General features: G+C 45.9%; 1 protein-coding gene across 4 annotated transcripts in view; it reads left to right on the plus strand.

Annotated features, from left to right (window-relative positions):
• Adgrf5 (adhesion G protein-coupled receptor F5) overlaps positions 1-25,321 on the plus strand; it is a 99,401-nt gene that overhangs the window by 22,937 nt on the left and 51,143 nt on the right. For 2 of the 4 annotated variants that reach the window (XM_029531246.1, XM_021217836.2), the window contains exons 1-2: positions 6,703-6,966; positions 21,202-21,327. In XM_029531246.1, coding sequence (XP_029387106.1) covers positions 6,916-6,966; positions 21,202-21,327 — 177 coding nt within the window. In that variant the 5' untranslated portion in view covers positions 6,703-6,915. Of the gene's footprint in view, positions 1-6,701; positions 6,967-21,201; positions 21,328-25,321 lie in introns of those variants that run through there. The other 2 variants (XM_029531247.1, XM_029531248.1) reach the window with 2 other exon arrangements.

Consider the following 25,321-nt stretch of genomic DNA (forward strand, 5'->3'; position numbering starts at 1 on the left):
CAAAACCAAAACAAAAAAACCCAGCCCCTCCATTTCATATATCACATATGCGTGACCTTTCTTCCTGCATCTCTGTGGAAATGTTGAAACTCAAAAATCAAGAAATAAAGTGATTTTTGAGAGAGAAGCAGAGTTAACAGATCCCAGAGGATCTGTGAAGCGTGTGGAGATTTTCATTAGTGGGATGGAGAGTGGAATATGATGTTGTCTCAAAGAGTGAAGCGCTGACCAGAGAGAGGGTCAGTGCTTGGGAAAGAAGAGGAGAAAAATCTGATAGTTTCAGTGTGGGAACCTGTAGAGGCATACATTGGAGAGTTGATGGAAGCCCCTAGCAGAACAGTGTCACTCCGAGCATGTTTAGTAAATACATCTTTGACCACTCCCTGACCCCTAACTGTTCATGCTCACATTTCCTGTGTGTGTTCCAAGGAGGTCACAAAGTCTATATTTTTGTTGTTGTTGTTTGTTGTTGTTGTTTTGTTTTGTTTACTTTCATTTTTCTTTGCACCAACTGAAGGCCACACAGACACAGCCTATATGGAAAGTAAGGGAAAGTTTAGGCTGAAGAACCCAGGAGAATACCCAATGCCATGTTCAGAGTGCACAGGTGTCAGAGGATGGTTGGGTTCTTCTTGGTCCTAGAATCTGCTCTTCTATGGACGAGTTTTCCACGTCACAAACTCCTGTAACGGTGACCTCTTATTCTCCAGCGGCTTCCTCATTACAGCCCAGTGACAGTCTTATGGAAGCACCATAACCACTCTAGGCTAGGATTCTGTCTGGGGAGGACCAAGCAATGACACGACATTCGATGTCCTTGATCTCAGCTTGGGTAGATGGAGTTCCTTCTGGAACAAAGCTGGCTGGTTGATGTGTTAAAGGGGAAGGCTTAGCTATGGACATGGTCTGAGAAAGAATTTTCCGTCTATATCCTCTGCGGTGCTGATGCGCTTTGAACTTTAGAGAAGCCGGCGCCTGGACCGTGTGCGTGGTTGGGAGTTGTTGAAGGAGGAGAGAATGAAATTGTGTTGTTAAGGGAACTGTGCTTTGAACACGTATGTAAAGTGCCATCACCTATATGAATAAATAGATAAGGGGTACATGTTGGCAGGCATTTGATTCCCCTCTCTAGGACAGAGGTGTCATGTGGCTTTACCTTTGTGACCCACTACTCTGCTTTAACTCTTTCTTTTTGGGGGGAAATTAAAGATGACAGACAATGTCTGGGGGGATGGGAGGGGGCTTGGATATAAAATTAAGAGAACAGAATGGAAAGATAGAAGAGCTCATTCTATTCTGGCTCTGACACTAACAAGGGACTGTCACCTTGGTTGAGGCTTTTAGCTTCCCCCTAACACGGGTAGTTGGAACAAACAGTCACCTGGTGTGGTGTTTAGTTTCAATTTGAGAAGATCCACAGTTACCTGAAAAAAAAAAAGTCTTTTTTTATTAATCGTTTTATTTGTTTACATTTCAAATGATTTCCCCCTTCCCAGTTTTCCCTCCACAATCCCCACATCCCATCCATCCTCCCCTTTGCCTCTATGAGGGTGCTCCTCCACCCACTCACCCACTAGCACCTCATTACTCTAGCATTCCCCCTATGCTGAGGCATCAAGCCTCCACAGGACCAAAAGCTTCCCCTCCCATTGATGCCAGATAAGGCCATCCTCTGCTGCATATGTAGCTGGAGCCATGGATCCCTCCATGTACACCCTTTGGTGGGTGGTTTAGTCCCAGGGAGCTCTGGATGGTCTGAAAAAAAGATTCTTAATGAGGAATTATTTAGACCAGGTTGGCCAGTGGGTCTATCTGTGGGGATTGTTTCAAATGTTAATTGAAGTAGGAAGGCCATCCTACAACCGGTGGTATCAGTCCCTAGGCTGGGCCCTGAATCTTATTAGGTGAAGATAACTAGTAAGCAAGCAGGAATCAGGGGTGCATTCATTTATCTCTACTGTTGATGGTGGGTGTGACTTGGGTAGCTGCTTGAGTTCCCCCTGGACTTCCTCGAAAATGATAGGCTGTGACCTGAAATTATAAATCAAATAAACTCCTTTCCCCCACATCTTTTTGACAGAGTGTTTTTATCACAGTGGCAGAAAGGAACCTAAGATACCTGATCTTCTGTTATTCTTTTTTTTTTTTTTTTAACTTTGATTTTTTTCTCTTGCTGAGCATGAGTCTTTGGCTTCTATTAGTCTGGTAGCTTGGGCAATGTGGCTGCGTCGTAGGCATGTTAGTCATGATAGGAAATTACGCCTATCATAAAGGACTGTGGTTTCTTTTTTGAAGATGGAGTAGGGGGATCGTGGGGAATGATGAGGCCCTGAAGAGGACTGAGAATATCGGAAAGGGCATGGGAGAAGCACTTTGAAGGTCTGAACCTAGCATCCAGTGTTTGCAGATTACACTCATGGTCAGTCACTGAATACGTTGTCTTCTGATCCACAGCATCTGGCCCAGGATGCACCAGAGGAGCTGAGGTGCTTGATCAGTGTGTCCAGACATTAGCATGGAGACCTCAAGAGGGAAAGTACAGCTTCCCTCTAAACAGATTCCTCCCAGGCCAAAGGCAATGGCAGCTCCTTCAACACTTTGCTCTCCTCAGGATTCCAGGGGAGGAGGAGGGGCCGTGGAAGGGGGAACCAGTGGCAAATGGAGTTACCCAATAACTCTGATGCCATGTGCGTCACAGCTGAGGCCCGTGATTGACACCATAGGACCAGCCAGCGTTTTTCTTTCCTATAGGAGTGCTGTCACCTCAGGGAACTGAAGGCTGTGTTTGAGGGTTCACGTCAGCTTCTCCCAAGTAGAGGTCAAGAAGGGTCAAGTGAGGGTTTCTGCTGGTCCCTGTACTATAGAGCCATGCTTCAAGTTTCCCTCTCCCAGGAAAAGGCAGGGAAGGTAGCAGAACCTAATGCAGGTTTCTATCTGGCATGTGTTTGGGACTCTGGCCGAGGCAGGTTTTACTGGAGGCACCAAGTGGTAGAAAGAAGTTGTTAACTGCATTCAGCCGGCTTGGAAGGTAGAAGAGATGTGCTTTTCCACTGCCAAATGCCACCAGTGATTGATAGTGACAGATGCTTAGCAGAATGGGTATGTCGCAGTGACTGGACCAACAACCGTGGAAGCTAGGGCTGAGCATAGACATGTCCAGTGCCTTCAAAATATGCACACCACAAATGGCAGTAAAGCCATGTGTATAGTATAAAACAGCCTAGTTATTTGTTCTTGCCTTCCTTGTGTAAGGACAAGTCAGTGGCAGAAACAGGTGACCTTGGGTCATGTTGGGTCTGAAAAGGTTGCCAAAATCTGATTATAATTAGGGAAAAGTAGGATTGACCCATTAACATGTAAAGGAAGGAATGGTTTCCCCTTTAGGATGGCAGGTATTTTGGGGGAATACTGCTTTGTGTGATTTGTCCAGATGCTCAGTCTTCTCCAGGGACTTAGTGGTCATCATCTCTTCTCTTGGGGACGTTATTTTCTGACAGGAGAGAGGTAACTAGAGATACCAGCGTGGCTGTTAGAATTTGGACCGGAAGGCTGGAGATGGCCAAGGGCACGGGGATGGCTCATATAGAGGGGAGGGGAAAGATTTCACTTTGGATATGCACTGAGGTCATGTTGAAATCCCAGCTGGGAAATGGTCCACAGGCAGTTAGGTGTATGAGTCAGGGGTTCTGGTCCATGGGAGAGACAGACATTTGGGATTCATCACACAAATATTTAAACCAAAGTGGAGATCGCCTGGGGACCCATGACAAAGCTGCAGGGAAGCATTGCAAAGTTGAAGCCAGGGGACACGTAGTGAAGAACAGGAACAAGCTGGGAGAACTGACTCGGCACAGCTTAACGTCAGCAGCTGCTATTGAGCATCTACTACATTGCACTTCTGTAGCTGGACTTTGGCGTAAAATAAATCATACCAGTCCCTCCCTCAAAGTGCTTAAAGTCAGTGCACTGACATGATCATTTAGCTGCAGACTGGTAGTGGCAAAGACACCTTTGAGGCATCATTGGATGGGGGCAGGGCAGGGGTGTGTGTGGAGTGGGTGTGTGGGGTGAAACACGTGTCTTAGGACAGAGGAGTTAGGGTGCTCTGCGGAGAAAATAACACCCATAAACCTAAAGAGAGAAAGTAGCATTTTAGAGTGAAGAAGTGGGTGGGGGACAGAAGAATAAAGTGCCTTGTCCCATACTAGGAAATGCACAAGGATTGACTCCGAAATTCTTGGACGGCTCTGTTCTGTTTGCACTGGCATGCAAGACGCTGTTGTTAACAAACACGGGTAACACAACCGACGGATTATTAACTCTGGCTGTGTCCCTAGTTTGCTGAGGTCAGAGTTCAACTTGCCACCAACCCCAACTTTCTAGATCTAAAGAGAAAGGTGCCTCTGATGGCCAAAGGCACCTGGAGCTGAAACAAGATAAGGTGGCCTGTCAGTTAGCTCTGCGCTGCAGCTGACACCATATGGCAGGTCCATTTTCCACCGGACATTGTTTTCCCTGTAAAGTGTTAGATTAGCACAGAGTGTTCCTAGCGCCAGTGACAGAGGGCTAGTGGGGCGGGGAGGGATTGTGGCTGAGGGGAAGGAAAGGGAAAGCCACTTTGTTAACTCCCCATTCCACATCAGAGGGCCAACTGCAATCAAGCCACCAAAGCAGCTGACCATTGAAAATGATATGATATGATATGATATGATATGATATGATATGATATGATATGATATGATATGATATAATATTTGTATAGGAGCTCACTCTGACAGCAGGCTCTAATCTTCAGACAAAAAAGTCCCCATCCAGTTCAAGCTCTAAGAGTGCAGCCGAGAGCCTTCAATGTGGAATGATACATCATAGGGTGGTCATGCTCTTTGCTCCAATGGCAAGCTTCTTTAATTTTGTTTTCGCATACTTGAATTCAACCAAACTTGGATTGAAACTGTTTGGAAAATGATTCCATCCGCACGGAACATGCACAGAATCTTACGACTTATCATCATCTGCCAAACAACCCAGAATCACAATTAGTGATGCAGCAAATGCTGCATCAATACATTCGATTGGCTAACTGAGGGAATTAGGTGGTTTAGGCATGTAGGAATACTCATGCAGGTTATATATGAATGCTGTGCTACTTAAAGAAAGGACTTATGCACACTTACCCTTCAGAGTCTTCTGGGGCTCCCAGAACTGATCCCTGGTGGATGGCTTCCCCCAGCTTGTGTCTCCAGGCTGATCAATACTTGCTCTCTGCCCTGCAAAGACAGAATAGTCAGAAGGCAAGATGAACTCGGAGAGAAAGCATGGCCAAGTGGCACAGGGAGAGAGTTGAGAAAGCAGAAATAGGCTCCGTGTCTCCAGTCCAGGCCTCTAAACCTCTAAACTTGTTACTCATCAATTAAGTGTGTGTGTGTGTGTCTGCGTGCGTGCATGCATGCGCACTCACTTGTATATGTGTCAAGGCACGTCAGAGGACAATTTAATAGGGTTGATTTTTCTCCATTTACCTTTACCCAGGGTTCAGGAATCAAACTCACCTCTTTAGGCTTGCATGGAAAGAGCTTTTACATGCTGATCTACCTCCCTGGCCCATCTGGACTAGGACTTTAGTTTTTCCAAATGATCTACAGCAAAGCCTATGCATTCTATAGTTTTTAAAATCATAGTTCCATGCAGTAAAACTAAGTTTTAATACCTCCAAGTGGTATACATGTGACCGTGTGACTAGCCATTCGTGGGACCGTGGATTGAATTCTTTTTATTCAGGCCCTGAGATCGGTACCCTGACAGTACATGATTTTTTTTTTCTCACACTTGGGACTATCTGGGATTGCTTACTTTCCACACAGACTCCTGTGCCCCAACAGGACCTTAAAGTTTCAGAAATTGAGCAGCATTTCACACCACACACACACACACACACACACACACACACACACACACACACACACACACACCACACACATACACACACACACTCAATTAAAAACAGTATACCACTTCCCATCTCTTTTTGGACCCTGGGCAGGCCACTGCTTCTCCTCGAGCCCCAGTTTCCTTTCTTGTATGGTAAGGGCAGGCAGGATCGAGTTCAGCTCAGAAACTGTAATTGTGGTTGTGGTTTACAATTAAACCCTGTGACGGGAGCCTGCTGACTAGACGAGCCCTCTTCATGTCTCCTTATCTTCAAATATTGTTGCTGAGATGATGTTGAAGTGTCACAGAATGAATATCACTTGATCTACAAACGTTCAGTTTCCCTGGAAACTAGATGTCCCCTACTGTGATAGATATATTTGAAGCACAGGTTTCCCTCAAGCTCCAGACAGGTCTCCCATCCTCTGGAATATTTTTAGCTTCTGACTTCTTGGCCCTGTTAGAGACAATGGAATGGGCTCATGGGTAATTTTAATTTTCCTTCAACAGTCTAAGTATATGGTCATGTGTTGGAGGTTTATATGAGGTATCCCCCAGCACCCACTCTTAAGTGCTAACGCATATCTGATTTGCACCGTTTTCATTTCTAATTTTTTTTTTTTTAACCTCTATTGGAGAAAGAAAAGCAAGAACAAGGGGGCATTGCTCAAACAAGTCTTTCCACTTGGAGGAGAGGCTTCTCTATAAGAGGACCTGAAGGACTTCCCATGGGCGTGAGGGAAATCGCACACGCCATCCGGGGAAGTGGACCAGGAAATCGCTTCTTGTTTTTCTAACAGCAAAGAGGCTCTAGGGGATGGCTCCGTGAGCTTGGAGGACTGCAGCTCCTGGAGGCAAAAGTTGAGCAAAGGAGTGACCAGACCTGTTCATAAAGATTCCTGTCCCGCTACTCCCGACTGTCTGTGAAGTCCCCTAAGAAGGCTGCGGGGCCAATGGCCCCGTAGTGGAAAACAGAGAAGTTTCTAGATGTCTGTTGAGAGCAGGCGCTTGTCTGAAGACGACAACGGTGGTGGACAGGTAACAGATTTTTCTCTTTCTGTGGTCCGTGAGTCCCTTTGTAGCCAGACCTCTGGCAACCTGAGGCATTTGTACATTTCCACGTTCTCCCTGCTATTCTGACTGATAATCTTTAGCGTAGCTGTGTGCTGGGAAGGTAATGTTGTGTTGTTGGAAGTCCGCAGTGTGGCCTGCTTTGGGGGGAATGGGGGTGGTTAGGATTTTCTCTTTGGTAGGGATAGCCAGGCAGCCATGGTGGTGGTGCCCTGGAGCAAGAGGACATTGCACTTCAGCAGCTGAAGGAGCCCAGAGACAGTGCTTGGGTGGGGCACGGAGACCTCCTGCCCGTGGCTGAGGGGAAAGGAGCTGATGTGTTGTTTGTGTCTTAAGAGCCAGTCAGACTTGCTTTCAGTGTTGTAGAAAGTCGGGAACAAAATCTGTATACAGTTTACTTAAATCGTATTTTCGTGTATTTTGTACAAAGTCAGGTTGTACAGCTCCATCACAGCTCGTTGTCCTTTCGAAAGGGCCTAATAGAGTTGGGGTTTTTGTGTGTGTGTGTGTTTGTTTGCTTTCATTTTGTTTGCTTTTTCTAGCTTTTGAGGCAGGGTCTTCTGTCTTGCTTCGTAGCCCTGATTGGCCTGAAACTTGCTATATAGACAGGGCTGGTTGCAGACTTGTTAATTCTGGGTCTAAAGAACTTAGAAGTAAGACGTGAGCTAATTTTTTTTCCCCCTAATCACATAGAAATATATGGATATATTCTTACTGTGGAAGGCTGGCTCTTGGCAGTTTTAAAATTATATACTTCTCAGTACATGTCTTCTCCTCTCCCCCAAAACCTCCCTTTCAAGGGCTCTGTGTGGTAGCAGGTAAAGGCTTGTTTGTTTGTTTGTTTGTTTTGTTCTTCCTGGCCCGGGATGAGACCCCCACAAGTTCACATTGTCATTTTTTTTTTTTTGATGACACTTAAAATCTCCTCTGTGGAAGGATAACGTGACACAAGAGGAACATGTCCAGCTTGTTAAAATTTAGAAAGTATGAAAAAGAATTCCTCTCCTTTTTTGTTCTTTTGCTATTTTTGGTGTTGTTTTTATTTTTAATAATATTAATAACAACTTCTTAAGGATGAAACTTTTTTTTTTTTTTTGGTTTTTCGAGACAGAGTTTCTCTGTATAGCCCTGGCTATCCTGGAACTCACTTTGTAGACCAGGCTGGCCCCGAACTCAGAAATTTGCCTGCCTCTGCCTCCCGAGTGCTGGGATTAAAGGCGTGCGCCACCACACCCGGCTAAGGATGAAACTTTAAGATTACCAGCAGTTTGGGCATTTTCTTTGAAGGACATCAGACTTAGCATTAGTCTAGAAATAGAAAGGGGGCAAATAAAGAAATTAACTGTCTATATAGATCAGTCTATCATTCAAAAGCTAAGTGGTTAACCAAAGAAAGGCTAGATGAAGGCATGGAAACTTTGATTTTTTTTTTTTTTACTTGATAAGTCATCTTCCAAATATCTTAATCATCTGTAAAAGGTATCCTTCTCTCTCTGACCCGACCTTCTATATTGTAAAAACATAAAAGTCTAAGAAAAACATGGTAATGAGCAAGTCTATGTGGGTCATAGAGAAGGGGAGGGGCCTTCATAAAGAAAAAGCAAACAAGGAAAAATGAGAAAAAAAACCCCACAAGAGTACTAATAATTCACTCAGTTGTTCGTAGTTTCTTGATATATCCAAGGTTTTGACAGCCCAGACTCTAGGGGCGTCACTTGGGGCTGCTGGAGTGGATGTTCTGCTTTAGACTTATCTTGTTCAACTTGCTTTCTACAGTTCCCCTTCAGAGTCGTCAGTAAGCTAATGCACTGCACTGAGAGTAGTCGGCAAGTCAATGAACCCTCTCAGCCCACTGCACTGACCTGGTGGTGGTTGGGAGGCTGGGAAGCTCCGTGCTGCACCAGAATGCAGTCATATCACGCTGCGCCATACGATGCTCAACGGCATCTCAGGGTGGTCACAAAATCAGGCAGGCTGCCGCCGCCTGAGTAGTGGGGTTCGATCCGTCTTCTGTAAATCTCAGTTCAGTCTCTCAAACTCAAATACAACTTTCATCCACCCATACGCCTTCCTTTGCTGGGCCACAGGTAGAACTGGCATCTGATTCCTGTTCTGTTGGATAAAATGAGAAGAGAGAATAGGAAAGTGACAGTAATTTGACCAGCTTTACAAGGGGACTCTCTTACAGGCCTCTGGGATGAGAACTCGGATCTTTTTTCAGTCCGCCGACCCCTTCCTTAGCTAGGAGTGGGAAGATTAAAAAGATAACTGAAGAATTGACACCATTATCTCGAGCACATTCGATTCCGCAGCATGGTGAATGCTTTGCTGGGGGTTGTGAAGGGGCACCTAATTACTGCATCATGTGGATAGTCGAGGACTAGAATACCTGCTGTCGGTTGCTGTCAGCCTCAGGAGCTTTCCAGAACCAGAGGAAGTTCCACGCACTTCGAGGTCGCAATTGGGTCAGAACCTTTCTGCAAGGGTCCTGTGCGCTTGTTATTTGCTCTTCTGTCTCCCCACTGGTTCCATTACACACCCCAAGGATGAGAACGAGAATCCTGGCTGTAAGTGGGGCAGCGTGGTTACAAGCAGCATTACCTGGTTCCAGTTCTGAAAAGCCGGGGCTGTGCTCGGCTGTAAGCATTCGGAGTTAGGAGCCTGGCAGGCAAGGATGGAGAAGACATTCCTGTTTGCATCCCCAGTGGCATTGTCTTTCTAGTTTCAACTGGAATGACCCCACCGACTTGACGCAGATACATTAGCGCCTGGTGCTTGCAGATCCTATGGAGTCTGATTAAATGTTCTAGTAAACAGGATGTGTTCAGTGAAATGCATGAACTGGCTGTGGGCACGTCGTAAATGCCAGAGCGGCCTGCCAGGTCTGCCTTTCAGTTCGTGCTGTTTGACTCTGGTCACTAGCCTCAAAGGAGTTGGAATCTTGTTTCCTTCCTAAAAGGTAGACATAACAGTAAAGACTTTAAAATCACAGCCCCGTAGAAGCAGAGACTCCAGAAAGGCCCTCTAAATGTTACAAGATTAAAAACACAGGGGATCGCCGGACGTGGTGGCGCACGCCTTTAATCCCAGCACTCTGGAGGCAGAGGCAGGNGGATTTCTGAGTTCGAGGCCAGCCTGGTCTACAAAGTGAGTTCCAGGACAGCCAGGGCTATACAGAGAAACCCTGTCTCGAAAAACCAAACCAAACCAAACCAAAACAACAACAACAACAAAAAACCCACAGGGGATCTTGCCATGTAATTACTTTAGATACTTAACATGAGTTAAGGAGCAAGCGCTGAGAATTTCAGTAACATCTATTCACTTTGTGCTTTCTGTGTCCTGGGCATCAAGTCCAGCACCTTGTAAAGATTACTGTTTCTCAGTTGTGCTGAGAGGCCTGTGTGGGTATCGTTGTTTATTTTGTAGTTGAACAAATATACGAAGGTCGACTAAATTATTTTAAATTAAATAACTAGTGGGTAATAGAGTCATAATTATATTTCAGGCAGTCTGACTTCAGAGTTTATTTGCCTAATTATTATGCCGCACTCCAAAAATCCATAAAAGCAGTGCTACGTGATCCACTGGGCCAGAAAAGCAACTAGGCAGAGAAGTGCAGGTGTATTTCAAAGAAGGACACATCCCTAAAGAAACAATGAGAAACAGTGTCCACAAGGGCTACAGAGTCAGGCTCTGGCAGTTGACACTAGAGCCTGCTATGTGACCTGGGTATATTGCATAATTTATCCAGGCATTGGTTTTCCCCACTGTACAAGTGGGGGACAATGATGGTTCTCATAGGGCAGTATCACAAGGAGTAAGCGAGCCTGATGTGTCGAGTCTGTAGATGTGCTTGATAAAAGGTATCGGTCATTGTTACTGAGTTTAAAGCGGGGTGGGTGGGGGGGGTGGGTGGGGGGGGGGGAGGCAAACAATATGTGAAGCTCAAAAAGGAACAAACGCAGCTCCACAGTGCCAAAAACTGTGTGAGAAGACACTCAGAGGTGGCGATCCATTCAACCCACACTTGCTGTTAGTGTTTGTGTCATAGTTTGTAGAAGTTACAGTCAAAGCTAGTGAGTAGACCCGTCTATATCCAACCTTGCAGAGAGAGTGTTGGCTGAGCTGGTTTGGCCTTGGGTCTCTGCGTTCGTGTTCCTCAGGTGTTGCCTGTGCATCTTCCTCAGGCATCTGAAATGATTGAGATACAGTGGTGATCTAGAGGGAAGTTCATGCTGAGCCAACTAATCAGTTGCTATTGTGTGGGATTAGTGGTCTGGGGGGAAGGGGGAAGGGCATTCAGGAGCCTACAGCCACCATCCAAATGTGACTGCATAACAGCCAAGCCGGACAAAAGCGATGTGACCTCTGAGGGTGTCATCAGTTACTTAGTTGCTGGTGAGATGCCATTCCCTTCCCCTGTCTGCTTCTTGCCTTCAAGAATAATCACAGGGCTCTGGGCCTGCAGGTCAAGAGAATGGAAACCAGCAGGCAGCAAATCCAGGAAGAGTTGGTTAGGAGAAGAAAAGCCTCGAGCTAGCACAGAAGACAGCAGATTCTGTTTTAGATGGATCAAGTTTAGACCCAGACAGTAATAATACTGCTGGAGTTATAAGCCCAGTATTTAACAAATAGGACCGTGTAGAAGCAAGGCTTGGGGGTGTTCTCACATATGCCAACTGTTTAAACTGCGGAGCTGGACATGCTCCTGAAGCAAAGGTGTCAAGAAAGAAAGGCCAAAACTGAAGGAGACAGATGTGTTTGGCAAGACCCAGGCTATGGTGCTTGTAGTGGATGAGAAAAGAAGGGGGGCAGAGAGAATAGGGGAAGGAGAAGGGTGTCACAGAGGAGGGGACATGGGTGAGAAACCAGAGAGAGTACTGGAGACGGAGATGTATTGTCAAGTTCTTTCATATAAAATGCTATTTATCAGAAACACTAAAGTCACGTGGTCAGAATTAAGACATCTTGGGACGCGAAGATTATCTAAGAATATTGCATTCAGAGGGAAAAATTAAGCAATTTTTTGTTTTGTTTTGCGCAGCGTACTCTTTATTGTTAAACTTGAACAGTCTCCCTAAAGGAAGAGATAAAAATGTTAAGAGATTTAAGATCATGACCATAGGTGGCTGCGCCAGATCACAGGAAGGTGGTATGGCCAGGGCTGGAAAGGAGCAACTTCAGAAGGCTAAAATGGCCATGTAATAGTAAATATACTGGAGTATTTGTGTGTGCATATGCACGTGTGTGTGCGTATTCGTGTGTGTGTGTGTGTGTGTGTGTGTGTGTATTTGCCTAGATGCATATGCATGGATGAAATCGTGCGTGTTGAGGGTAAATATCTACCTCTGGTATCTCCTTCAGTCACTTTCCACCTTTTTTTTTTTTTTTTTTTTGAGACATGGTCTCTCACTGAACCTGGATGTCATCAATTTAGCTAGAGACCAGCAAGCCACAGGGATCTTTCTAGCTCCACCTAAGCATTACAAATGTTTACTGCCAAAACCAGCTGTTTTAGGTGTTGCTCTGGGCTTGAACTCAGGTCCTCAAATTTGCACAGCAAACACTTTACCAACTGGATCAGCTCCCCAGTCCAACATGTTGAAATATTTTAAATCACACGTCAAATGGCTACTGTTCTGAGTTTTCCACAATCCAGCAGTGAAATAGTTAAGATTTGGCCTAGAAACCACCTCCCTGATGGGTGGCCACAAATTATTACTGTAATTTAACTACTCACCCAACAGCAGTACATCTACAGGGCTCCTTCTCAACCTCTCCCTATGGCCAACCACAGGGCTAACCCCTGTCTGCAGTTGGAATGTCTGCTTGACATTGTTCTGCCCGGTGCAGGGAAACCCCTTTGTGATATGTTGAAGCTATGAGATAGAATAGATAAGCACCCAGTTAGGAACTTCATGGTTTTTTTGTTTTGTTTTGTTTTTTTTTTTAAAGATGATAATCTCTGCTTAAAGGTTAAAATCTCCCAGTGACTTACAAGGAGGCAAGAAGGCTAATGGGTTATCAAGAACCAACACATGGGTAGTGTGTTTTGGAAAACTCCATCCCATTGTGTACAAACAAATGTTCGTCTGTAATCAGATAGTCCCTGAGCTGCTGGGACACAATGCTGCCACAGAATCTTATTTCAAGGCAAAGGAAAATTAAATAGAAGGGGGAAAATAATCTCTTCAATAGAATCCTCTAATTGGCATTGTGTTTCGTGTTTGTGTTGAATAAATATTTACCTTACAACCCTGCATGTGCCAGGGATGAGTCATTGAATTAAATAAGGCCAACAAAGATAAGACTTATCAGCCCTGCAGTTGTATATACGGTCTGTTGGGAGCCTCTGAAGGCTACACTTGAGGATTTTGAATCTACACCTCTGTAGATCTGGAGGGAAGTTGTATGTGGGCAACATCCCATCTACATCAAAGCCTCAGGCATCATGCAGATGAATGAAGGCATCTTCTCTCTCTCTCTCTCTCTCTCTCTCTCTCTCTCTCTCTCTCTCTCTGTGTGTGTGTGTGTGTGTACATGCACTTTCTGCACTTTCACACATGGGAAGATACACACCCTCATGTGTACACGGCAGCCAATGGTCAACACTGGGTGCGTGTCTGTCTGTTTCTATAGCTCCCTACTTTTTTGATTATTGCTTTGGATTCAGTGAACCTGGAGTCTCTAGTTGGCCTGACTGGCTAACCACCAGTGAACCCCAGGCAGGTTCCTGTCTCTGCCTCTCCAGAGCTGGGATTATAGGAACACACAATCATGCTCAATTTTCTTATATGGGTGCTAGGGATCCTAATTAAGGCAAAGGGCAGAGCAAGCACATTGCCCATCCGGCCATCTCCCCAGCGCAAACGTTGTTTTCTCTTTGTTTGCTTCCTTACAATTCTGAGGACCAAACTCAGATCTCTGTGCAGGATAGGCAATTGCTCTGACATTGAGCCACATCCCCGGTAAACAGGAGAAATAATCTCAGTGTGTACAGCTTCTCCTGAAATGAGGTGCCATCACCCACTGTCCGCCGTCCAGGAACTCTGTTTTGCGTTTCTGAAACGAACATACCACTTTAGTCTAAGTCTTAATTTTGGTAAGGATATGTTTTCAAGGAGCTCCAAGTCTGTACCCTTGGGCAAGGAGGTAAGGGCTATAAAGAGACAGCTCCCAAGACAGGCTGTGATGATGCACCCCTTTGACACCGGTGCTTGGGAGGCAGAGGCAAGTGGATCTCTGCTGAGGCCCAGCCTAGTCTACAGAGTGAGTTCCTGGACAGCCAGGGCTACACAGAGAAACCCTGCCTCAGAAAACAAGAGAGCAGCGAGGTGCTGGGGGAGAGGAAAGGAGGGAGAAAGGGAAGGAGGAAGGGAAGAAGAGAGAGGGAAGGAGGAGAGGGAGGAAGGAAGGAAGGGGTAGAGGAAAGGAGGGAAGACAAAGGGAGAGGGAAGGAGGGATAGAGAGAAAGAGAGAGAGATCCTAAAGTACTTCCAAAGTGCCCAATAGTATATCTCTTTAGTGAGCCCCAGGCCAAGGCCAAACAAATTTAGTCACAGTCAAGGGTTTCTTTGAAACCATCCTAGTGTGCAGTGTAATTCATTCCATTCATAAAAAGAGAGCCATTGATACAACAACACTCAAGTATATGGTGCAAAATGAAGGAGGCCCCTCTCCCCAGACCATTGTAAGCAAATTCTGGAGTCCCGTGCATGCCATCTCCAGCTGCTTACCTCCTACACATGACAACTCTTCCCAGGATGGTTACCATCTCACTACCCATGAGACATCCCACCCTGCATGAAAGAGCATCCGGCCTGAAGGCCCCGTGAGCATCCTCAGATCCTCCTCCACGGACTTCAGAATCACTGGACGTTGCTGGCCACCTCCTCCTCCCCAAATGCCAAACTTCCTTGGCTCACATTATTCTCAGTGCTCACTGCTGTAGTTTTCTATGTTTGGTTTTGGCGACAGGGTCTTACCATGTAGCTCAGGCTGGTCTTGAAGATTCCTCAGCTTCACAAACCCTGGGATTATAAGTGTGCAAGGATATGACTTGCCCCCTTCAATTCCTGTCACTCTAACCTTGTTCCTAAATATCGAGGAACAATCATCCTCTTGGCCTGGACTCGACTATTTGGAATTCTGTTGGATTTGGTTCTAGACTTTGCTCCCACCCGTCTCTTGATTTGACCTTACTAATCGTGTGGTCAACAATATCAGGTCTGCCTACCCTGGCATTCACCTCACAGAACATCTGTCTTCTGCTCTTTTGAAGTCCAGGCACCCTGAACCACTTATAGCTCCTTGAATGAGCCATGTTCTCTCCTACCCCAGGGCCCTTGCACATGGTGTTTTTGACGTGGAAACTTCTAATTCACTCACTCACTCACTCACTCACTCACTCACTCACTTACTCACTCACTCTCTTTCTCCCTCCTAAAGATAATTGAAGTGTATGCTTATTTAAAGACTTTGCCTGGGCACCTTCTATAAGCTCAAGACTGGGGTCTTAGTTAGTTAGTTAGTTAGCTAGCTAGCTAGTTAGCTAGTTAGTTTATTTGTTTTGCTTTCCAGAAGGTTAAGCACACCACTCAAATGATCCACACTGGCTCTAGGCGTCCTACATTTAAATTCTTGCTCAAAGTTGTTTAAGCACCCACTCTGTGGGCTCAGTTAATTTTAGGTCATCCTGTTAATTAGAAAGCATGCCTGAAACACTTCAGAGGGATTGTTATGATGATGAAATGATGGAATATAGTTGGTTCTCAGCATTGGGTACATAACAACTGCTCAAGAACTGTCACGACTGCAATGACTCAAGCGACTGATTCTTTAGTGATGTCTGTCTGCTTCATTAGACTCCAAGCTCCATGGCAACGGGACTCACTGTCTCGGTGACCGCCACTTCCTTGAGCCCAGCAGAACACCTGACACTTGTCAGGACCTAATAAATGGGTGCATGAATAGATGGGTGAGGGATTCATGGCTTCATGGAACAATGCGTGTCATGCAGGCAGGAAGGTCCGGGGCCTGCACTAGTATGTGTAGGTGTCCAGGGAATGGGACTATTTATAGCCCCGGGTATCAAGGGACTTGAGTTAGAAGGCAGCCCTTTCCTGGACACGGTGGGTGGGTAAACTTTGAATGTACAGTGACTACTGGGCCTACGAGAGATGAAGATTAATGAGCCAAGTAAATGGCAGGATTATCTTAGTTTGCCAACCACTTAAAAATAGTTTGCTGATAATTGTTCCCGTCCACGCGCAAGAATGGTTTTGGTTTGACTTTTTGCTTTTGTATGAACACTGGAAAAACTTCTTGCCCTGTTTTAGATACCGCCCGAGATGTCAGCCAACATCGGTAGTGGAAAGCTGGGGACCGCTTACTAAGCACATTATTAAAAAAATAAAAGTCAGATCATGGGAGCCTTGGGTACCAGTGAAGTACTTTTATTTTGAAAAGCACTAGGAGCTGAGCAGGGAAGGACCAGAGAGAAAGGTTGTGACAGACTCATCTGAGGTGGGATAAAGAAAAAGGGTGGTGGCTATTGTTGCCATAGTAACAGAGGTCAGGCAGGGAGGCCTGGGCCAGGTCACACATCAGAGGTAGATGGCTTCAGTTAGATTTCGAAGTTAAACTGGTCAAGACTGCTTCTGAGATGCAACACATGTACGGAATTGTATGGGTTTAAAGGAGTCACAAGATTTTCCAAGGGCAACTGCTGTAACTCAATTCTTTGTCAAATGCTTGCCCTTGTTCTTAAGAAAGCTCCAGCTCAGTAGATAAAGTGATCTGCCCTGTGTCACACCAGTAACTGGTGGCCGAGTGAATACATGCTTTGATTACCTGCTCCATTCGGGGAAAAATTTTCCATGTATTATTGCTGCTATTTCATCAAGAAATTCTCTTGGCTCAAATGCCCCTCCCCTGGTACAATAGGTCACTTGGGTAATCAGTTTCTCCACCATCCTGTACCGGCCATGTGGCTCTGAGCCCTGAACAAAGTTTCTACTTCTGTCTCTGAGAAGTGAAGTAGGAACGACTTAGTAGTCTCACAGAGTCCTGGACAGCCTAGAGGGTTAAATGACGCAATCTATTTATTTTTGGAGATGATATCTCACTATGCAGCCAAATCTTCATGCCTTTATTCCCCGAACACTGGAGTTACAGGCTTGAACTACGGTGCCTAGAGGGCATCACCCTCAGAGAGCATAGCGCCACCCTGGGCATGCTGCCCCACCTTGTGCCTAGGAACTGTGATCCCCATTACCATCTGCAGTTATCCAACGTCCTATCAACACGGTTCACCAGGCTATAGGAAAAATCCGATTAACAGGAATCTAAAGAATCGCTGGTTACGGCTTTGGTTCTGTCTCCACTCCCAGCTGGCCGTGAGATCGTTAGCACTAAGCTTTAGCGTTTTCATCTGAAAAATCCAACATGTCTGTGTGTATTCCATGAGGGGGTGCATGAGAGAAAATGGCAAGACAGAGCTGGGTGAAGTTTACCAAAACCAATCATTTCCAAAAAGAATCCCACAGTGGCCCTGTTGGAAGGGACTTTGACATCCCTGTGGTAGTTCATTATGTGGCCATTATATGAATGGGAGTTGAACCCTCCAGGAGGCCCATTTCCTCACCCCCTAATCAAACAAGGTTATCCAGGACTGCTGACGGGATCCTAGGAAAAGAGCCAGTCTTCGGGTACAAGCTGCCTCTCAGGTTCGAGAAAACAGGCTGTTTCTTCACTGTGCCTTTTGGGGTGCACAGTCACTCCACAAGGCGCCATCACTATTGGCAACTGAGGAGCCAGACGTGGCATGGTCCGTGTGTTGCTGAGAATTGCTATGACTTATTCCCGGAATGTGACATCATCCCGCACTTTCCTGCCTTCTGCCTCTTCTGCCTTCGTAGACTGGAAGACGGAGTCTGGGTTGACAAGGAAGTTGCTCAGTATGACGGGGGCAATCCTGGGAATGACACCACATTTCCCAGCTGCTGGTCTCGTGATAGGCCGGCTCACACAAGTAGGTGACTTAAAGCAGAGTGTCCAATACTTTAATTAATTAGGAATTGATTAACCAGGAATGAGAGCATAGAGTTTTCTTCCTCTCTCTGTGTGTCTTTGACCTTTACCCCAGGCATGCTAGAAGCATGTATACATGTTTAGGGGCATTACGAGTAAGGGCACTTGTGACCACACTTGGCCTTGTTTGCGGGAGGTAGCGCCAGGTCTCAACTATATCAGTGTGGATATTTCCCCCGTTAGCTAAGTTACGGAGCGCTGCAGATTTCCTCATAGGTGAGAACTCCATGAGCTGGGGGGGGGGGGGCAGACATGTCAATAAGACCAGTGGCGGACTAAGAGGTGTTACAGCTTCAAGCTTCTTCCCTGAATGAAGCCGGAGCCTGAATAGTAGAGGCGGTCTCTAGCTGGCACGGTCCTCCCTTTGACGGAGCTGGTCATACTAGTCGTCGTCGGTAATTTAGGACACCGCTTTCCTTCCAGAGTGTGGCTTTCCTGTCTTCCAGACAATGCCTCTTCTTTACTGTACAGCTGACAATTGTCCCTCATTCCAGAGGATATTTGTAAGTTGGGGTTCTATCTGTGTCTCTTAGAAAACACACACACACACACACACACACACACACACACACCTCCAAATGAGTCAAACAATGTGTTGTTGTTTTTCTTCAAATGTCTCAACAGAATGAAGAGTGTAAACTTTATCAAGAACCATCTCAAAGGAGGCTAAAAGCAGAGAGAGATGGAACTGTATTGGCCACAGCCTATATTGGTGTATCAGATGTGACCATTTAGGGACTTTATTTCCGAAGGATACTCTCTCAGGAGGCAAAATAATCATCTCAGGCCCTAGCACAGGACATTATACACTGCTTGGCACATTTGGGTCAACACAAACACAAACGGACGATTTACTGAAGCATTTGGGAAGTAAAGGGTGGGAGTTTCCTGTAGTCTCCCCTGTGCCTGAGTCCCTCCATAGGTTTCAGGGGTTAAGTCTAACTGTTCTCAGACCCTTGATTAATTGCCTCATTGCGGTGCCAACCAGTATAAAATGTCCTGTGCTGGGGCCTGAGAAGATTGAACTGCCTCCTGAACAAGGACCCCTTTGGAGATATAGGATGGGCTGATTTATTCGTAGAGATAGTCGCTATCAACAGATTCCATCATCCTACCTACCCCTGCACCAAAAACATGTACATAAAGACCACGTGATATGTCATTGTCCCGGCAGCAGATGCATCTGGTCTGTGACGTCTGTCGCCAGAACTGAAATGACAAAGCCTTGTCCGAAAATAACTGAGTTGAAGAATTTTAAAAATGCATCAATTGGCCAGATGTGCAAACCGAAATGTTCCCCAAAGCCTTGTGTTTCCCTCGATCCCACCAGGGAAGGGGAAAGGGCAGTTGGCTCTTGGTGACTGATGTACAGTTAGTTCTTCCTGATGTGTTCATCTCGGCCCTCATCAGGTGGCATCCTGATCCTGATTCTCTGGTGTTCTCGACAGCGCTCTCCTGGCTGCCCTCTACCCTTCATGACCCACTGAGGTGATAACCGTTGCCAGCCATGTTCACTGTGCTTTCATTCTTTCAATTCTTTTCTTTCCTGCTTTACCCTGTTATTATTTTCTTTTTCAGAGTCAGAATCTCAGGAGCCTCTTCCTGGCTTTTAATCTCATTTGCGTCTCAGGAAATTCTGAAAGAGCTAAGGGAGAAAAATATAATGACCTGCACTTTGTAGAGGAAGCACTGGGGTCAATAGAAAATTTAGTTGAGGACATGGGTCACAATAATGCCCCCTAGACCATAATCCTAATCTCCCTGTGGCTCTTTTCACAGGCACACATGGGTATAGAATACCCTGAGGAGAGGGCTGGAGAGATGGCTCAGTGGGGAAATTGCCTGCTGTGTTACCATGTTGTTCAGCCCCTCCCCACTCCCAGCACCCACATTAAAACCAGTCTGTAATCTCAACACTGGTAGACAGGCAGGCTCTGTGGCTTGCTGACCAGTCAGCCAAGTCAGTGGATAAGGTCCAGGTTCACCGAAGGACCTGCTGCATAAAATAAGATGGAAAGTGTGCATGCTCACGCACACACAAAGTCAGAAAGGAAAGATTTATGCCAAGTCTTTTTTTGTTTGTTTGTTTTTTGTTTTTGTTTCTGGATGTACTTGTTGTGATTATTTTCTCTGATTTTCAAATAAAACAATGACTCATTGGTTACAAGAAGGCCTCCTTCGAATCTCCAACACTCTACAGAAAGAGTTTTTTTTATAACTAAATACTAACAAGCCCTAGCCTATCAATATAGTCAAAGGGTCAATTGAATGGTTTTATTTGAATAGAATTAAAAGGAAAAAAATAGGTTAAGAGAGAGTGGGGTAGACTTGAAAATACCAAAGTGCACTGAATGTAGCAAAAGCAAGGTGAGGTCTCTGAATGCTTTTATGGTACAGTCCGTGTAGTGCATCATATTAAAGGGATCTCTCTGTGCACGTGTATGTGTGTGGGGTGTGCATACACCATGCTGCATGCGTGGAAGCTAGAGAACCACCTCAGATGTCCACCCTTAACCTCTTTGAGGCAGGGTCTCTTTAATGTTCACTGCTGTGTGAGCCAGGCTGGCTGGCCAGAGGCTTACGGAGGCTCTGTGCGTTTCATCCCAGATCTGTCCATAGCAGCACAGGATTTATGATGGTGCCGCCTCGCCTGGCTTTCCATGGGTGATGGAGAAGCAGAATCCCCGCTCTCCTATTTGTGCGGCATTTTTTTCTCACGATGCCATTTCTCAGCCTAATAGCATTTTTTTTTTTTTTACTAAACTGTCCATCTCTTTTTCTTGCTTTCTTTCTTTAGCTTCATTTTCTCCCCTCTTCCCTTCACCCCACTCTTCATCATGTCCACAGAACCTGTACCCACCCCCATCCTGCTACCTTTGTATTACTCACTTTAACATCTCCAAACACCCACTTCTCCTCATCCTCTGTGACACGTTTGTCTCCCCAGGAGAGACAATGCTTCTTCCTCAGTTTGAGCCCTCCCAACCCTCCCCTTCCCTTCCCCTCTATTGCAAAGGTCCTTGAGTGATGTGACTCTCAAGACAGGGGCTGTCAATTCTTCCTTCCTCTCCTAAATCAATCACTCTAAAGCATCATCCTTTCTTTCAGGCAAAGCCACTCAGACCTGAAGACATGAGATCGCCAAGGACAGCCACGTTGTACTTCCTGCTTCTTGTGATTTGTTCTTCAGAAGCTATGCTGAGCACACCGGCTGAGCCCATTGTTCATCCTTGGGTGAGTAAGGCTAAGTCTGCAGTCATTTCCTCCGCCCAGGTCTTTGATTTCCTAGTAAGGTCTCGATCAGAAAACAGATCTTTGAAGCAATGGGGTGGGAGGGGATCGTGAGACAGTGTTACAAAGGTAACTAGGTTATAGGATCTGAAATCACTAGTATCAGGAGAGCTCACCCAAGCCAGCTTCCCTCACTAAGACTACCATCTCCACATCCCAGCAAGCTGATGGGGCTGCACGCAGCAAGAGATGTTCTAACTGCAGATCAACCCAAAACTGTCAGCTTCCTTAAAACAGATTTAGAAATGATGTAAGTCGAAATGATGTAAGTCCATCGAACGGCTCTTCACGGTAAACGTGGTAGATCACAACATCGAGTTGCCATCTCTGAAAGGCTGGAGACACCTGATGGGCTGAGGCTTCACTCGGAAGCTGGCCGTGATCAGGCAACACAGTTCAAAAGCCATTAATTAGTCTCTGTGTGCGTATCACAGTCAAAGGTTAACAGCCCCAAAGGGCCATGGGTAGTGTCTAGGACTCTTCCTCAGGAATAAGGAAAGTCGTTTCTCTTTGGGAAGTCAGGCAGCATTTAGCTAAGTAGGGGAGGTGATGGGTATATTGCTTCATGTGGGATTCTTTATCCCACTTCTTCGTACACTAGACGCAAGGTCCACTGCAGGCTGGGAGATCACACGTGTAATTCTGCATCTTAGACTCTCCACCTATAGAATCATGCTAACAGTAGTAGCAATTTCCTATGATTCTTATGAGGATTGAATTGGTCTATATTTATGACCGGCATCAGAAAAAAAAAATTGTGTTTCAGATTTTTTTTAATCTCTTGTACTGAACTTAATCTGAGGAGACTGGACTATGATTCAGGGAGTATAATTTATTCACATTCAGTATGTTTGAAGTCTTACTTTCAGTGTTCTGTTTTATGACTTCTGTTTATGGACTTTCTTGATGACGTAACAAATGTCTGATGTAAACAACTCGGAGACGAAAGCTTTGGTTTTGACTCACAGTTGTAGAGACCAGACTCCGTAGAGGGCTGACATGACGGATGGCAAAGTTTGCGTTCCCAGTAGCTGTGACACAGAGTAAAGGTACTGCTGGTGTCTGGTTGCTTTTCTTTTCTCCCCTGTAGTTCTTTCTGCTCCATCCTCTTGGATTCCCTTCATAAGGGTGAAACCAACAACACCAGAGTGAGCCTGTTCTCAGGTAATCCTCCCTGGAAATGTCTCTACAGTGCCCAGAGTTGCACCTCCACCTTCCAGGTGATCCTTAATCCAGTCGTGTAGACTGTGAAGACCCACTGTCTCCAAGATCGTATGTGCTCTCTTCCTTTTCCCATGTTAGGGTCTAGGTTTTCTTTGTCCTTTTTGTTTTCCACTCTCATGACCTGAGTCATGTGCCCAATATGTCTCCTCTAAGCTCTGGTTTGTGGGGTACAACCTAGACAGGAGAATGAACCATCCTGCTCATTGGATGAAAGAGGAAGCATTTGCACCTGCACCCTGGTGGTTATTCAGAAGATGCGGTGTGATTTCCACATGGAGGTTAGCCGATCCTCTCTTTCAGAAGTATTCCCAGTTTAATGTTGGCATCACACCGCGATTGATGTCCAGCTCTGACACACACAAGCTTCAGAGTCTTCATTAATTTTTCTTATATCTCTGACTCTATGCCCTTGTCTGGCTTGTTGGAAGGATCAAGCATGTGTGCTTTCACCAAGGGCTAAGGAATTGGTCATTCTAGTTGAGGTACGTTGCTAGCCATCTGTGAGGAATCTTCGTAAGATAATTATCCAACTTGGAAGCAAAAGTTTAGCTTGGAATTCTAGGCTAACAAAGGAGTGAGTGGAAGGCTCTGGTGATGGGGGCTGAGATGTGGGGCAGCTGGAGTCCCTACTGAGCATCTTGTTTGGTAGCTGTTCCTCTAGATTTTCCCATCTACCTTTCAAGCTGGGGAGATGGCTGGACCGTTCTTGCTGTGCAAGAGTAAGGACCCAAGTCTGTTCCTCAGCATCTCTGTATAAAAGGCAGATGTATTAGCATACACTCATCACCTCATGCTGAGGAGGATGAAGAGAGCAAGATCCCTGGTGCTCAATGCCAGCTGGCCCAGCCAAATTGGTGAACTCTAGGCTAAAAAGAGAGAGCCTGTATCAAAAACCAAGGCAAAGAATAACCGAGGAAGGCATCTAAAGTTAACCTCTGGCTGCCACACACACACACACACACACACACACACACACACACACAACTCTTATTTCTAATTGATTACCCTCCCCAACTCCAGACCACTCATTTCCACCAAAATTATTTAGAAAGCCATCTTGTGTGAAAGGTGTGGCTCTTCCTGGAATTGGTGACCTTGTTTCTCCCGGCTGAAGTGATGCCATCAGGAAATCCCCACTGGACAGAGTTGTGGCATAGAGCCTCATCTGGAGAGCTTTGTATAAAGTGTGTAGACAGATTCAAGTGAGCTGTTTTGTCTAATCTGAAAACACTGCAGAGCTTTGTGATCCAAGTCCATTTCCCCTTCTTAGCCAGAGAACAAAATTTAGTAGAAAAAGCAAGTACCAGACTCTCACAGTTACCCAAGCTAGAACTCCCTGAGGACCCAGGAGAGCAAGGTTGGTCCTTGGGAACCCAGAGCAGTGGGACACAAGAGCCACTGCCATAGACCACATTAGACACATAATGTACCTCTGCACAGGTGTTGTTTAGCATATAGAAATCAGGGCTTAGAAGAAGTGGGTGGTTCTTCCAGTTAATAGGCGGGAGCAGTGGGAGTCAGCCCACGATGTGACTCTAGCCTTTGCTTGCTCAAATCAAAGCCCTAGGACCTGATATCGCAATTTTGGGTAGTACGGTACATCAGGGCAAGAGGAACAGGATGTGAGAGCTGTACCTTGCAAAGATGAGTCCAGAAAGCTCCAGATGGTTACTCTAAAGCATCAATTGTCAACCTGTAGTTTACGACACATTTGGGGGCCTGAGCTGCCCTTTCACAGGGGTGGGCTAAAACCATTGGGAGACAGAGATATTAACATTATGATTCATAGCAATAGCAAAATTACAGTTATGAAGTAGAGAGGGGATAATTCTATGTCTGAGGGCCAGCACAACATGAGAAACTATACTAAAGGGTCACAGCATTCGGAAGATTGAGAACCAGTGCTACAAAGATTTGAGAATGCTGTGACTCCAGTAAGGAACCTTCACACATGGGACACACTGGTCACCAAGGCTCCCAATCTGTCGTTGAGCTTAGTTAGACTGTGGGAAGGAAAGGGAAAATTCTGCCCTCACAAAGCCTTGAGATACTCAGCATTAGAGGTGAAATGTACTTAGATTTTTAACACATTGCAGACAGCAGCGTTCGTCTGTGCCCTTCAAACATGCCTCAGAATGTACATAGGTGGCTAGCCCTTCCAAGGCCTCCAGGGAGGATAGAAGCAGGACTGCAGGGCCAGATTCTTCCTTCTCCCTGGGCATAGGGCCAAGCCGCAGGCAGGGGAAACTGAGAGGAACCACCCTATACATCAACTATGTGACTTCAGTTCCTGTATCCTTACATTCCTCTGGGACAGCTCACTGCAGAGGAAGCAGCAATTGGGCTTTTGAAATTCCAGTCACCATCCATCATGTCTCTAGTTCTGCAAGAGCATTTGTGAACTCCCATGTCCATAGAATGCTCCCTGCCCTTCCTTTCTTATACATTCTCAGCCAGCGTCCCTTAGGGACTTCAAGGAGAGGGACATGCACACAAAGCAGCTGGTAACTTCCCCAAACTATAGCTTAGAATGGAGAGGGAAAGCAGCCAGGAAAACTGTTAGTTGAGAAAGGAGTAAGGGAGTTGGGCGTGGTGACTCATGCCTTTAATCCCAGCATAGAGGAGGCAGAGGCAGAGGCAGAGGCAGAGGCAGAGGCAGAGGCAGAGGCAGAGGCAGAGGCAGAGGCAGAGGCAGAGGCAGAGGCAGAGGCAG

The sequence above is a fragment of the Mus pahari genome, chromosome 18 (assembly GCF_900095145.1).
Source record: "Mus pahari chromosome 18, PAHARI_EIJ_v1.1, whole genome shotgun sequence".
Lineage (NCBI taxonomy): Eukaryota > Metazoa > Chordata > Mammalia > Rodentia > Muridae > Mus > Mus pahari.